The 14,329-nt window shown below is 28.7% G+C and overlaps 8 protein-coding genes across 8 annotated transcripts, besides 9 other annotated features; 2 read left to right on the top strand and 6 right to left on the bottom strand.

Annotated features, from left to right (window-relative positions):
• Window positions 1-38: 38 nt before the first annotated feature.
• On the bottom strand, window positions 39-3,606 carry CMU_029180 (uncharacterized protein; the record flags this gene model as incomplete). Its single annotated transcript, XM_002142157.1, has 4 exons — window positions 39-173; window positions 231-424; window positions 566-1,362; window positions 1,454-3,606. 4 exons carry the CDS (start codon window positions 3,604-3,606, stop codon window positions 39-41), a joined length of 3,279 nt encoding a protein of 1,092 aa, XP_002142193.1.
• Window positions 1,833-1,871: a sequence feature (AT_rich).
• A 10-nt stretch (window positions 3,607-3,616) lies between the features above and the next one.
• Window positions 3,617-3,651: a sequence feature (AT_rich).
• An 18-nt stretch (window positions 3,652-3,669) lies between these two features.
• Window positions 3,670-3,694: a sequence feature (AT_rich).
• Window positions 3,695-3,813: 119 nt separating this feature from the next.
• Window positions 3,814-4,465, bottom strand: CMU_029170 (uncharacterized protein; the record flags this gene model as incomplete). The annotated part of the gene is made up of 3 exons (XM_002142156.1): window positions 3,814-4,026; window positions 4,099-4,202; window positions 4,330-4,465. The coding sequence occupies 3 exons, from the start codon at window positions 4,463-4,465 to the stop codon at window positions 3,814-3,816; spliced, it is 453 nt and encodes a 150-aa protein (XP_002142192.1).
• Window positions 4,244-4,267: a sequence feature (AT_rich).
• A 273-nt stretch (window positions 4,466-4,738) lies between the features above and the next one.
• Window positions 4,739-5,830, bottom strand: CMU_029160 (uncharacterized protein; the record flags this gene model as incomplete). The annotated part of the gene is made up of 1 exon (XM_002142155.1): window positions 4,739-5,830. The coding sequence occupies one exon, from the start codon at window positions 5,828-5,830 to the stop codon at window positions 4,739-4,741; it is 1,092 nt and encodes a 363-aa protein (XP_002142191.1).
• A 289-nt stretch (window positions 5,831-6,119) lies between these two features.
• Window positions 6,120-6,147: a sequence feature (AT_rich).
• A 1-nt stretch (window position 6,148) lies between these two features.
• CMU_029150 (uncharacterized protein) lies at window positions 6,149-6,805 on the bottom strand (the record flags this gene model as incomplete). Its single annotated transcript, XM_002142154.1, has 1 exon — window positions 6,149-6,805. The coding sequence occupies one exon, from the start codon at window positions 6,803-6,805 to the stop codon at window positions 6,149-6,151; it is 657 nt and encodes a 218-aa protein (XP_002142190.1).
• Window positions 6,806-6,830: 25 nt separating this feature from the next.
• Window positions 6,831-6,853: a microsatellite.
• Window positions 6,854-7,079: 226 nt separating this feature from the next.
• CMU_029140 (uncharacterized protein) lies at window positions 7,080-9,422 on the bottom strand (the record flags this gene model as incomplete). The annotated part of the gene is made up of 1 exon (XM_002142153.1): window positions 7,080-9,422. The coding sequence occupies one exon, from the start codon at window positions 9,420-9,422 to the stop codon at window positions 7,080-7,082; it is 2,343 nt and encodes a 780-aa protein (XP_002142189.1).
• Window positions 9,423-9,746: 324 nt separating this feature from the next.
• Window positions 9,747-9,790: a sequence feature (AT_rich).
• A 248-nt stretch (window positions 9,791-10,038) lies between these two features.
• CMU_029130 (carrier protein, putative) lies at window positions 10,039-11,055 on the top strand (the record flags this gene model as incomplete). The annotated part of the gene is made up of 1 exon (XM_002142152.1): window positions 10,039-11,055. The coding sequence occupies one exon, from the start codon at window positions 10,039-10,041 to the stop codon at window positions 11,053-11,055; it is 1,017 nt and encodes a 338-aa protein (XP_002142188.1).
• Window positions 11,045-11,131: a sequence feature (AT_rich).
• Window positions 11,132-11,151: 20 nt separating this feature from the next.
• CMU_029120 (protein phosphatase 4, catalytic subunit, putative) lies at window positions 11,152-12,066 on the bottom strand (the record flags this gene model as incomplete). The annotated part of the gene is made up of 1 exon (XM_002142151.1): window positions 11,152-12,066. One exon carries the CDS (start codon window positions 12,064-12,066, stop codon window positions 11,152-11,154), a length of 915 nt encoding a protein of 304 aa, XP_002142187.1.
• A 322-nt stretch (window positions 12,067-12,388) lies between these two features.
• On the top strand, window positions 12,389-14,149 carry CMU_029110 (uncharacterized protein; the record flags this gene model as incomplete). The annotated part of the gene is made up of 1 exon (XM_002142150.1): window positions 12,389-14,149. The coding sequence occupies one exon, from the start codon at window positions 12,389-12,391 to the stop codon at window positions 14,147-14,149; it is 1,761 nt and encodes a 586-aa protein (XP_002142186.1).
• Window positions 14,067-14,105: a sequence feature (AT_rich).
• Window positions 14,150-14,329: the final 180 nt, after the last annotated feature.

The raw sequence follows: 14,329 nt of genomic DNA, 5'->3' as shown, positions 1-14,329 counted from the left end.
GATTGTATATTCTGATATTTTCACTTCATCTTAATAATTTAAAATCCTCTGATATCAACTTGTCTAATAGTAGAATAACCATCGTCGTCTTTAACGATTTTATAAAAATGATTGCAATGTTGCGCATGTGCCATAATACGAACAAATTCCTCGTCATGAGTGATTAGAATAAGCTAAGAAGTTATAATATAATATGAAGTTTTATTATAATTAAGTAAATGTAGACTTACCTGGAAATTTTGTTGAGATTTACGATACTTTATTAAATAAGATAATGCATTAGCTAAACCTTCAATATTATCTCTATCAAGATTTGTAGTAGGTTCATCTAAAGCCAAAATACCACAATTTACACAAAATGACTCTGCAAGAGCTAATCGAATAAGTATGCATGCTAGTACTCTTTGACCAGCAGAACAACGACCTAAAGTAAGACAGATAATTATTTTTTTCAATGCAAACTATTATTGTTACTTGAGATATTTTATATATTAAAAGAGGGAGAAAAGAAGTATTTTAATGAGATTTTTTTTATTATACCTCATAAGTTCAGTATTTGACGCACCTTTCATGTCAAGTTCAACTCCTTTTTGAACCATTACAACCCTATAATTAAATGATTTTGTACTAGAAACACTTTTACTGCTTACAGATAACTTTGCATCATCCTCTTGATCATTATCAACATCGCTTCGTATAGCAATATAGTCAATATCTCGCCCTTTATATGTAACTTTCCACAATTCTTTAATTGTCCTATTTATCTCCTTCATTTTAGTTGCATGGAACTTCATAAGAGCCTTTTGAAGAGCCCACTGATATTTTTCCAGATCATCTACGATTATAGATATAACATTAAGTTTAAAGATATTTTGCTTATATTCATATGATAGTTTTTCCAAAGGTGAGTACCTTATCATATCCTCTTTACATTTCTCCAACCAGTCCATATTTACTTTTTTTTCTCCATCTAACTTAGACAAATTACACTTGTATTTTTCTAAGTTTCTCTGTAAATTGCTTAAATTTTCTCTTTCTTTTTCTAATAAAACTTCAATTTTCTTCATATAGTCTGCAATATATAATTGAGAATCTGATTCTTGGGGTAGTAATGTCAAATCAAATGGGCCCTCATTATTTAGTTCCTTATAGATTTCATTAATAATTTCAGCCATACTAGTCTCCATTATACTTACACTTTCCTGCTTATGCTTTAATTGGATGCATTTATTAAGTGTCTCTATTTCTTTTTTACAATCAATCATTTTTTGATATCTCATTTTTTCAGTATTTCCCAAGTATTCGACTTTTTTCATAATCTCCTCTTCATTTAAAACTTCACAAGTTGAACTCAGCTTATCACTAAAAATAGTATTAAATATAGTTTTAAAATTCATATCAATAATAGTTGCTATAAATGATTAAAATGAGAACAAAATCTCTTAAAACTTACCGATTTGAGTATAAATATTTGCATTTTTCTTGAATATCTAATAATTGATTCTTTAATACACTTATTAAATTTTTTCTTTCAATTTCAACTGAGTTTTTTCTTAAATTTAAGGACTGAGCAAGTTCATTCAGAGATTTTTCATTAATTTCTTCTTGAGACAGTTCAGTTTTTATATCCATAATCTTAGTATTCTTTAGATATTCAAGTTTTGAGTTTATCAAGTCTCTTTTTTCAATCATATCACTAGGAAAAGTTTCGAGTTTGTTTTTTAAAATATTATATTCTGCTTCAAGTTGAGCTTTTCTGCTAGTAAATAGACTATTTCTAGTTTTAGATTCCCATTTGTAATCCAGCTCTTTCCAAAAAGATATTGTTGATCTTTTTTTTTCATTATAAATATTTTGTTTATAATTTATTACCTTATCTATAGTATCAAATGATCCTAATTTGCTTAATAAGATAGCTTCAATATCTTCATTTTCCGCTTTTAGCAAAGCAAGGTTTGCTAGTATTCCAATCTCACCATCTAAAGTCCCTAATTCAAATGTACTATTAAATATATCACTAAATATTTCCGGGACTTCATCAGATAGCTTAACTTCCTGTTTATTAGTCAAAGAACGAAAATTATCTAGAATATTCTCTTTGTATTCACTCATCTCAGATTCTATTTTGTCAATTTCATCATTTATGTTACTATAATCCTTGATATAATGATTAAGTTGATCCAAATTTCGTTCATAATCTCTTTCCATTACACGCAGGTCTTCAAGACAACTTATTATATGTTGCTTATGTTCATTATTTGTCTTCAGTTTTTCATTGCAAATTGCAATCTCTATATTAATAGCTTCTAAATCATCCATTTGTAAACCCTCTACCCAAGTTAAAGCTGAGTCCCAATCAAATATTCCATCCCCGTTACAAATATTTTCAATTTGATATTGTAAATCTCTTAGAAAATATAATAATTCTTCATGTTCAGATATTATTGGTGAATCGCACATTCCACTAATTAATACTAAAACTTGATTATAAGTCTTAGTGTAACTATTCTTATCTTCCTTATCAGTTTTTATGTTCTTTATATTGTATTCTAATTCTTCAGTTTCTTTCTTAATATCCTTTAGTTCAATAGATAGTTTATCATGCTCTTGGGTTTTTGATATTTTCTGACATTCTAATTTGTCTAATGGGGTACTTAACATATCCTCACATATATCATTAAAATTATTATCAGAATGTCTTATATTCTTAATATCATTATAGTAAGTATCTGAAATACTCTTCTTTATCTTTAAGTCATTATATAAAAATTCTATCCGTTTAATCTTCTCACTATTTTTGTATCCTACTTCAGATAATCCTGTTAATTCTCTGAATAATATATCATATTGTTCTGTAATATCACTTATCCTCTTTGAAAATTCTTCACGTTTTCTCTCAGTATCCTCTAATAGTGTTACTTTCTGCTTTAATAGCTCATTTTCTAATGCCATCTCCTTCTTTTTTTTTTTGTACTCATTCTTTAACTTAGTAAAAGTATCTAGTGACTTACTAAATCTTGTTGCCCCAAATAAATCATCAAATTTCTTTTTTATCTTAGCTGTATCTTGTAAAGGCCAATTTGAATCTTCTTGATGACAGAAAATTACATTTTCAATAATGGCAGGTGAAATACCAAATAACTTTGGTACTTGGTTATTAATATCGACACATTTATGACTTATGCTAGCTATTTCTCCAGTTTCATCATCTTTTGTTTGTAAAACACTTTCTAGAACTCTAAACTGAGTTTTAATAGGATCTGATTGATTTATACCTAATTTCTTATTCTTAATATAAGATAATTGAAATGACCTCACAATTTGAATTTTCTTATTCTTAATTGAGTCACGGAATATCAATCTAACTTGCCCTTTTGTATCTGGAGAATCCCGTAGCTTTGGATCATGCACAAAATTCTGCCCACTCTTTACATTTGGAGGTAAATCCCCTGTTACTGATACTTTTAAACATTCAATTATTGTCGTTTTACCTGATCCATTTGGGCCCACTATTAAAGTTATTGGATGATCAAATTGTATTGCTTCTCTTCTATCTGGAGTAAAACTACGTATACCACTTATTATCAATTTTTCTAAACTACTCATTTCCCATTTGTATTATATATATAACTTTAAATTATTTAAAATAAACTTTTTAGAGATCCAGAGTATATATATATTTTTATATAAAATACTTGTGTGAAAAGTAACCCGCCAAAAATGCCGGTATACTAATACAATAATTTCTTAAAAAAAGTTGTTATTCCCTTCAAAAAAGTACATAATTACACTGATAAACTCTACTTCAATCATCTAAGTATCTTTATCAGTATTTCTAAGTGATCTTCCTATGTATTTACTATCATCATATGCTTGCTGTAAACTCTCTTGTTCTCTATAAACCCTAATGACATCTTGTGCTCGTTTGAACTTTCTTTCATCACTTTCCAATATTGTCAATATATTTTTTACATTTACACAATTATCATCAGTTTCTGAAATTGGAATATGTGCAGCTGCAGTCATCTGAAAAAGTAATATTGGGGGCAAATTACAGTATTAATAGTCACAAATCAGATTATCAACGACTTAACATACCAATTTATCTATATAACTGCAAGTTAATTTTGTCATTGCTGTAACAGTATCATTCGATATATGAATATTAGAAGTACCCCAATATGCTTGCATAATAACACGGACTAAGATCAACAGATAAAGAGAGACAGACAATTGAAATTAGTTATATATATATATATATATTAAAGAGATATCTCTCAAAAATGACATCTAATACTTTGAAATTATAATACTGCAAAAATAACTTACCATCACACGTTAGCTGATTCTTTATATTATTATCACTTTTTTCTAAGGTATCTTGTGGATATTCAAGAAGTTTATTTAAGAGCCCCACTTTATCAAGTCCCTCTTCATCTCTATTATCCTCCATATAAATACTCATATCTTAAATATATATATATAAGTCTTTATATTACATTATTAGGTACTTTCGTTACTTCTTTCTATAAACTTAAAGTCGTACACATGGCGCACATATGTATTCTAACCGCCTAATACAGGTCTACTATATTTATTGCAAAAATATAAAAATCTAAGTAATCAGAATTAAAACTTAGTAATGTATAGTGTAAAATTTGATATACCTATTATATAAAACTAAGAAGTATAAACTCAGGCAATATGGTACAAATATTCACTTTAATAATTAACCATATTAATTAGCTATAATATAATACACCTCATTTGTATTATCTGCATTAGTAGTTATAGTTTCATAACTTGGGGCTTGGTCAGATTTATAATAATACTTTGGTAGAGATTGATATCCAGCAGATAAAGGGGTTTGTCTATTTTGAGGATAATATAGTTGTGAATTACTTGCACCTTGAAGTGGGAAATTTACAAATTGTTCAGTAAATGGAGATAGTAACATTGGAACAGATAAATCTCCACTTTCTTGTGATACTTGGGAATATTGCCAAAAATTTGTCAAATCTTCAGGTATATCTGACACAGCCATAACCATACACATAAATTGACGTCTCCATCTTCTATTCCACCAATTCCTTTCTCTCCTTTGGTTACGATAACTTGTTGGAACCCATATAAAATATGGACGTAACTGAGGAGGAAAAGAATCTGACCCTGGACAATGTATTTTATAATTTGCTCTAATAAAAGTTCTAACAGTTGTTTTACAACGTGAACAAGGTGTAAATATGGACATTGGAACACAGAATCCTGGATTTTCCCGATAAAACTTGCAGTCAATCATATTATTAAAATTAATAGGATAATCAGTCAATTGCATGATATTATTCACATTTCCTGGATATATTGAAGGAGAAACAGGAGATCTCAAGATTACTGGAGATTGTTGAGGATATAATTGTACAATATCATAAGAGTATTTAGGCTCATTATCTGTCTCATTTGTATCAACATATTCTATGTTAGGAGTTTGACTTGCTACAAAATATTCTATATTAGGAGTTTGACTTGCTACAACATATTCTATATTAGGAGCTTGACTTGCTACAACATATTCCTCTGCATTTAAATTATCTAACGAAACTACCTTTTCATCTTTAATAAATCCTCTAGGTATTAAATATATAACATTTTCCTGTTTAGGTACTACTTTATGTGGTTCAGTCACAGCATAGGTTGGTTGGTCTAAAGAAGATGCTGTTATAGCCAAAACTGAATCTTCAGAACTGGAAGATAATACCTCAGATCCAAGAGCAAGTAAAATACATAGAATCAAAGATAAAATAAATTCTTGAGTTCCTAAAGTTATTCTCATTAATTTATTTGTTCTTAGACTTCTTCCACAACTTTTACTTCCTTCAGGTATCTAAAGTATATCGGGGTAGATAGCTAACACAAAATTAGCGCTAAATCTTATCCTGTAGTATTCTTAATTTGAGCTAATATTTTACTATTATCTTTCTAGTATAGCATTATTTTACAAGATGTTGATAAGTTTAATATTTGAATTGCCTATCAAATATTATTAGAAGATTTTTTTATTTTCTAGAATAGTTATTTTACAAAATAAAAGTGCGTGTAAATTAAGGTTATTGAGGTTTTACTAAAATATATTATAAAGTATTATAATATCTTAAGATAAGTAAACTCCTAGACCACAGAGAAATAATAATATTACAACTATTACTATTGCAATGATCATTATATTGTCTTGACTTGTTTGGGTTAAAGATTGAGTAGGATGATTCTGGACCTCCTGAGGGAGTGTTAGTGCAACATCTGAAGAGGTCATAACAGGCGCTGAAGATGTTAGAGAGGCAAATTTTGCACTTGGATTAGGTTCCACTGCACATAAATATTGTTTCCCAAAATGCTTTTTTATGTTATAAGGTTTTAAAATCCACATATAAAGCGGAGCTAAACTAGGAGGAAATGAATGGTCTCCTGGGCATTTTGCAGATGATACTGTATAGACGACTTCAGTTCTGCAATAGTGACAGGGATTGATGACTGTTCCAGATGGATTACAAGTATATGCTTGAGTTTCATAAAAAGTGCAAGAAGGAATTTGTGACATATCACCAACATCAAGAGCATGTTCAATTCCAACATGTCTCCCACCAATCATCATTCCTGTATAAAGAGGCCCATCTTGAATATCATTCATTTTATTTTGTAAGTCTCGTATTCTCAAAAATGAAACATGTATATTAATTTTTATATTGTAGTGATTATATAATGTAAGATGGGACCATATGATAATTGGGTATATAATAGCTGTAATATTCATATTTGAAGCACATGCTACTTTATTGAAAAAAAAAAAAAAAAAAAAAAATCACTTATTAGATGGGTATTAAACTATTAAAATACAAAATATTTCTTTGTTAACACTTTGTAATTAGAAATATTATAGTTAAAAAAAGTTAAGGTGTGAGTGTGTGTGTGTAGTATATTTGGAATATTTGTTGAGGGTATACTCTCCTAATATTTATTGAATACCATCATATTGTAATAAAACTGTACAGAACATTTAAATAATAACTTATTAACTATTCCATTTTTCATTTAATACTTTGTTTATACTTATATACATCTTTGGGACGTTTAAAGTTGCATAAGTTTTCATTGAGGATTTCCTTTAAAAGCCACTGCTCAATATCAGTGGAGTACAAATTAGATACTTCATTTTCTTGAGAAACAATAGTTAAAAAGTTAAATTCATTAATAAATTTTGAATAAATTTCATTATCTTGACTTATATCTAAGTCAGTATGCTGAATTTCAGTGGATGCAAAGCTACTCAAATATAGGATCTGAGGAAAGAAGCCTTTAGTAAATAAATTGGATATAATCTGTGTATGTTTAGCTAAAAATAGATCTACTAAGTGCTGTATAAATTTATTGGATGTTAGATAAGATATTTGTAACATTTGAGATTGAATAGAATTTCGTTTAGTAAATGAGTGTAGTCGTGAGAGTTGAATATCGTAAAGGTATCCACTTTTATAACTAGAAATATAATTGATTTCAATAGGTTTTTTTTTTGCAAACCAGTCATGAGATATAAATAGGACATGGGAATCTGTAAGTAATAATGGTTTATTATCATGATCCTCATAATACGGTGCTGAAACTGAAACTGTAACTAGCATAGTAGAATTACGTGCACGCGAAAAGAACATATCAACAAATTTCCCTTTTGAGTATCCCTGAAGAGAAATAATTCTTCTAAATGATGGTATAGACCATATAGATAAGCTAGATGTAGAATTTGATTCTTTTTTTAAGTTACAAGAGCTATTTGCAGAATTTAATACTGAACCTGAGGTTCTTTTATTTATACCAAGCATAAAATATCCACAAGGTGTAAATTTAGGACTCAAAATTCTATAGTTAAATTCAGCAATCAATTGACCATTTTTAATAGAATATAATCTTGTATATGGTGGGTTTTCATTAATAGAATCTACACACACAACAAAGCGACCAAAAGGTTCAATAATACAAGCTTGTATATCACTACAAAGAGAAATCTTTTGAACAAAGCTTCCAACTTGTAAATTTCCTTTTTTTTTCAAATTAAATATCCTAACTTGCCTAACAATTCCATTATAAATTGCTACAGCAAGTTTACATTTTCTACAACAATGAATGAATTGCAAGGGAGCTGTCCAATCATCTGAATATTCTATCCAAATTTTTTGGGTATATGAATGCTCATAATTTATTATATGCTTTAATGAGATATTTAATGGATTTATTTGCAAAGTTTTTAAATTTTTCGAATTTTCAATATTTATATTAGAACTAATATCAGATTTAAATTGTTTATTTTTAGTAATTTCCCAAAATTCCAAATGGCCATCAGCTAATCCAACTACTAAACTGTCTCCTGACAAATCATAACAGATAACCTGTGAGGCTAGATCAAATTTTGCTGTAGAACTTTTACTATCCTTGAGTACATAGCTAATAGTTGGATTCTTTATATCATACACATAAATTCCATAATTTACTGTTATAAATATAATTAGTTTATTATCATAAAACATCCAGCGTATTACTTTACTTGGTAAGTAAGATTTATCATCCTTTCTATATCCTAAATGATAATCTTTTGCTTTTAAAATATCTGTTCTATATATTTCTAAATTTAGTTGAAAACTTGTTTCATTAATATACAAATGATCCTTATAAGGTATTTTACTTCTTAGTTTGAGGGATGTCATAGGTTCAAGACTATGTTGACCATTTTGAAATTCTAAAGTGCTCTTCTTGTCATTATCAATTAACTCATATATATTCAAAAATTTATCAGTACAAGTAGCTATTAAAGGTGAATATATAGCTACTACTTTGCTATTTACTAATGTATCAGGTATAAAATCTGTTTCTTCTTTTGTTGTGCCTCTTGTTAAATCACTCTTGACTCTCCTCTGAATTAATATAGGAGCTACATCTTGAAATAAACAAAGTAAATGCCTATAACTTAAATATTGAAGTCTTCTATTCATTAAATTTCGCCATAATAAGTGGAAATATTCGGTGTTTAGCAACTTTATTTGCAGATTAAATATACTATGTAGAATAAGATTCATGCACCCTGAAGTAAGCTTATTATCACTATTTATGAATTTACCTTCATTTTTAAGTATCTCAGACTTTTTATTATCTTCATCTATTTTATAAAGTAAACCCAGGGAACGTAGATCATACATTTCATCCCATAGTTCTTTATATATCATAGCAGTAAAAGATCTCCTTTTTCCTATCAAAAGTTCCCAAAATTCATAGTTTTTCCATAATAATGAAAAATCTCGATTTAATTCTAGTAAAGAAAGTAAATCTACATCATATAAATACTGACATACATTTGCAAAAAGAGTTATGGGTAACTTATCCATATCTATTCATATTTATTCTATTAAGTACATTTGAGAGCGGTGTAGTAATTTAAAGAAAAAAACTAATTAGCAAACATCACTCTTGCAAGACTGAATAGTATTAAATCAGACAAAAATAAGTTAATTTAATTTTAGATTTATAGTTTGAAAGTTATTTCTACATATTTTACTGTTTTATAATGCAAAGTTTCAAGATGACTAAGATCATCAAGAATATGGAGAATATTTTAGGATTCTCCTTTAAAGTATCAGAAATATTAGTATAATTATTTGGGTTATATTTAAATAAAATATCTACAGAACTTTGTGACTAATTATTCTTGCTAAAATATAAAATATAATCTAAAATAAAGAATCTTAAATATATAGGCGCTAAATATGTACTTAAATTAAAGTGTCTAAACTATCCCTCATAATTGGGATCAGCAAAGAAAAGGACAAAACAAAGCATTTAGCGAAGATCCTCTATATAGGGATTATTTTAATGTATTGTTATATAGTGCCATTTGTTAATTTATATCTAAACACAAGATAATGATTTTTTTCTTGATCTACTAAGGATCTATAAAGAGAAGTACTAATACAAAGTGCATTATATATAATTGGATGGTAAATAATGATGAAACAAAATATTTTAGTTACATCATCGGCCTCTTTTATTTCTGCAATCATTACTTCATTAATTTTGCATCCTTTAGATGTAGTTAAGACTAGACAACAGGTAACGGCAATTTCAGGTGGTGCCGTAGTTGCATATCCTTCAATGATATCATCAATTAAATATATCGTTTCAAAAGAGGGTTTAAAAGGATTATATAAGGGTGTACAAGGTCAACTGATAGCATCAGGCGTATCTTGGTTCGTATTTCGCTATTGGTTTGATAAAATACGATATAAAATAAATATGAATAACAGCTTATTAGACTCCAACATAGTTAATAATAAAGTAAAATCAACACCATATTTACTTTTGAACACTACATCTGCTAATAGTCTACCCTTTAATATATCGCCATTTTCTAATGCTATTGCAACATTAATAGCAGGAAGTTTATCGACTAGCTTAGTTCATCCTCTGTGGCTACTGAAAACTAGATTAGAAATGCAAAGCCTAGATAGCAAAACTAAAGGATGGACACAATATTCTTCAGGAATAAAGGGTTGGTATAAATGTTTAACTGATGTATATATGAAGAATGGAATTAGAGGTTTATATTCTGGTTATTTTCCTGCGTTAATGCTTGTACCACATTCTTTAATTCAACTTGTTATATATGATGAACTTAGGTATTACTGGAAATGTAATTTTGATAATCAAAGTTTTCTACTAGATAATTTATCTCCATTTATTTGGGGTTTTATTGCTAAATTTATTGCAGCAATAATAACATACCCTTTACAAGTAATTAGGGCTAGGAAGCAGATGATACAGACCACAGGGACAGAATCTAAAATTTTTTGTCAATCAAATAATGGGAAATGCAAATATTCAGTATCTTATAGATTTTATATATTATTCTCTCAACATTTATATGCTGGAATAACGACTCATATTCCAAAGGTGTGCTTGCATAGTGGAATAATGTTCTTAATATATGAGACACTACTAGGGATTTCTTTTCAAATATTATAAATTATTTCACTCAAAATAAATAGTTTTAAATTATAAAAGCTTCTTTATAAAAAAAAAAAAAAGTTTATATTAATAAGAAAAAGTCTACAAGAGACTTTAAATAAAGTAGTCTGGAGCAGGTCTCTTAGCAGGGATTCCTCTTTGTTCGGCAGGTGCAGCTTCAAATGTCTTAAAGTGATAGTTCAATTGCTCATCTAATTCCATAATAGTAGCAATGTTTCCGCATCTATAACAGTAATTTGGAGCACTCCAAACTGTAACAAGGTTCTGATCAAACCACCATTTATATCCGTCCATAGCTAATTGGTGAGCTCTAGTAATAAGTTCAATGTCATTGCAGTGATTAAAGTTCTTTACAACATCTGAACCAAAAATATATCCAGCTCCTCTCGGACTTATACCCCAACCATTTATATCTTCAGGATCAGACCAAAGTAAATCACACATTGAACCGTCATGAGGAACCTCTTGTTTTCTATCTAAACTCCTTATTTCATCTATATTTGTTATACTCGGTGATAATCCGCCATGTACACATAAAATACGATCTTCTATTAGTGCTGCTAAGGATAGATAATCAAAAATTTCGGTACAATAACGCCAAACATTAACACTACCATATTTCCGTAGACATTCATCATAGAATCCATAAACTTGAGTTATTTGGCGTGTCTCGTGATTTCCTCTAATAAGCATTATACGATCAGGATATCTAACTTTCAAGGCAATTAGTAATAGGAATGTTTCAACGCTATAATATCCACGGTCTACAAAGTCACCTAAGAATAAGTAATTCGTATCTGGTAATTCGCCCCCCACCTTAAATAGCTCCATTAGATCAAAAAACTGACCATGTATATCTCCACATATTGTCACTGGAGTATCTACTCTCTGTACATTTGCTTCTTCTACTAATATTTCCCGTGCTTTCATACATAATAGCTTCACTTCTGATTCCTTTATTGGCTCACATCTGCGAAGCTGTTCTATTTGTCTGTCTAAATCACTCATTCACAAAGCCAAATTGTACCAAACCTATTTTGCAAAGAAAAGTACAAAATATTACTAAGTAACTAATCAGAGATTCCCATAATAAAACTATAACAGGTCTATTTATAGGCTTTGCTTCTTATATATACCAATATGGTATTAGCGGGATAATGTTATAGACGTGTACCAGAAACCGGTACCATATAAGGAGTTTAAAGTTTAAGTGCTAGTGTACTAGGCTTTAATATTTAATATTTACCTCTGCACAATTATAGAGAGATTTACGTAATATATTCTTCAAAAAAACAGGTATATATTGGTAAAACTAGGTAGCATCTATTTTATGAATGATTTTATTAAGTTACACACCAGTGCTGGGAGGTTAAATGTAACTTTACGTAGCTTTGCAAAATCTAAATGGGTAAATATTTTTGATAAGGAATTTAGTAAACTGTTTCTGGAACATCTATATGTAGATAGAGTATGTTTTGTAAAACCAAAAGATAGTTCTTATTCTGGCATAGAATACGATGAGAGCGGTAACCTTGTAAATATGTATGAGAAACAAGATCCATTGATAGATATATTAAAGAACATACAACCGGAATTTTACAAGTTTGAAAATGTATACCCGAATAGTTTAATATCTATACCATTCGTAGAATATGCGGTTATCAACAATAATGGTGTTTTTTTGTCGAATCCACTCCACCCAGTAGCAAACTTATCCCTTGCATTATTTGTTAAGTCAAAATTTAAAGAATCAAACTTACCAGAAATCTTGGCTGTAATTAGAAGTCCTCATAATTTATATCATACTGTTATAAATTTAGATAAACTATTAAAGATTCACCCACGTGTGAAGAAGCTTAGCAATATGAGATTTTTTAAAATTGAGTTGAGTGATAAGTCATATTGGAATGATAAAGAGGACACTGAGAGTGATGAAGTTTTTAATGCAACTCTAGATAATTGTGATAAAAATAGTTCGTTCTTTAATTTATATACTAATCCACTATTAAGTGATATAAATAGTCAAAATACTTGCATTACAAGTATGGATGAAGCTAATGAGAATATGAATGATGGAGTAACTTATATTGAGAATATGAGAAAACAGGTTTTTTTTGATGGAAATAATGATTACATTTGTGGTTTCTGTCTAAATAGCCATAATATAAGTCATAGAAGCTCAGAATGCTATTGTAAAGAATTAAGAAGCTGCATATATGCGCCAAGAATTCCATGTTATAGAGATCTATCCTTTAAAATGAAGGGGAGTGGTAAAAATCCGTTTTATAGAAATATACAAAGGCAATGGAGCAAAGAATATATGTCAGATACAACTTTTCTAGGATATTTTGATAATAGGAAAGATTCAACTTTATCTAAAGATACTCTTGAGATTATATTACACTTATATGGATCACCTAATGCTCGAGCAAAAATTTGCAATGTTGACATAGAGAGAAGACAACTTATATTTGAAAATATGAATGAAGTAATTGAAAAGAAAAAGGACTGCTCTTTAATATTTATTGATGACAGACAAGAAGTAATAGAGGATATTCATAGTATTGAACACATGATCAATTTCGAGATTTTGGAATCCCTATTTACAAGTTCAAGTATAAAGTCGTCAATTGTAAACTCCTCAATATGTGAGCAAATTATCGAATACTGTGATATCTTAATATGCTTGGGTATTAATATTGAATGCGATAGATCAATAGATATTTTATCGAAATGGGATGAAAGATATGGTAACTCCAGTGATGAAGATATCTCAGTATTAATTGAGAAAAATAAATCCAATAAATTATTGGTACCTAAAGAAGTCATTGAAATAAATGGTTTTTTAAGTGGAAGAAGTGTTTATCAATATATTTGGTACTTCATTCATCAAATTGCCTGTGAGAAACTTAATTGGTGTTTAGTACATATAAAAGGTATTTCTTCAAGCCCTATCTCATTTGAATATAAACCACATATAAATGATGGTGATAGTGGTATTCACGATGTTTATATTTTGATTTTTTTAAGTAATAATAAAATATATACTTTAACGATGACTATTATTAACGAGAATGATGCAAGTCTATAAATAACAGATTAATAATGTAGGGTATAGATGATCCTAACTTCTTGTAGAGATCAGTCTTTTGTCACTTTATTAAGGTTTACAATTTAAAGACAAATTAATTGTATTTATTACTACTTTTAAAGTATATTTTTGACATAAATAAATTTGCAATATATATTCTGGAATAGATTAGCTTAAAGA

This window comes from Cryptosporidium muris, genomic scaffold, assembly GCF_000006515.1.
Source record: "Cryptosporidium muris RN66 scf_1106632353989 genomic scaffold, whole genome shotgun sequence".
NCBI lineage: Eukaryota > Apicomplexa > Conoidasida > Eucoccidiorida > Cryptosporidiidae > Cryptosporidium > Cryptosporidium muris.
Note: the sequence above shows the minus strand (reverse complement) of the source record. Positions and strands in the feature narration are given on the sequence as shown.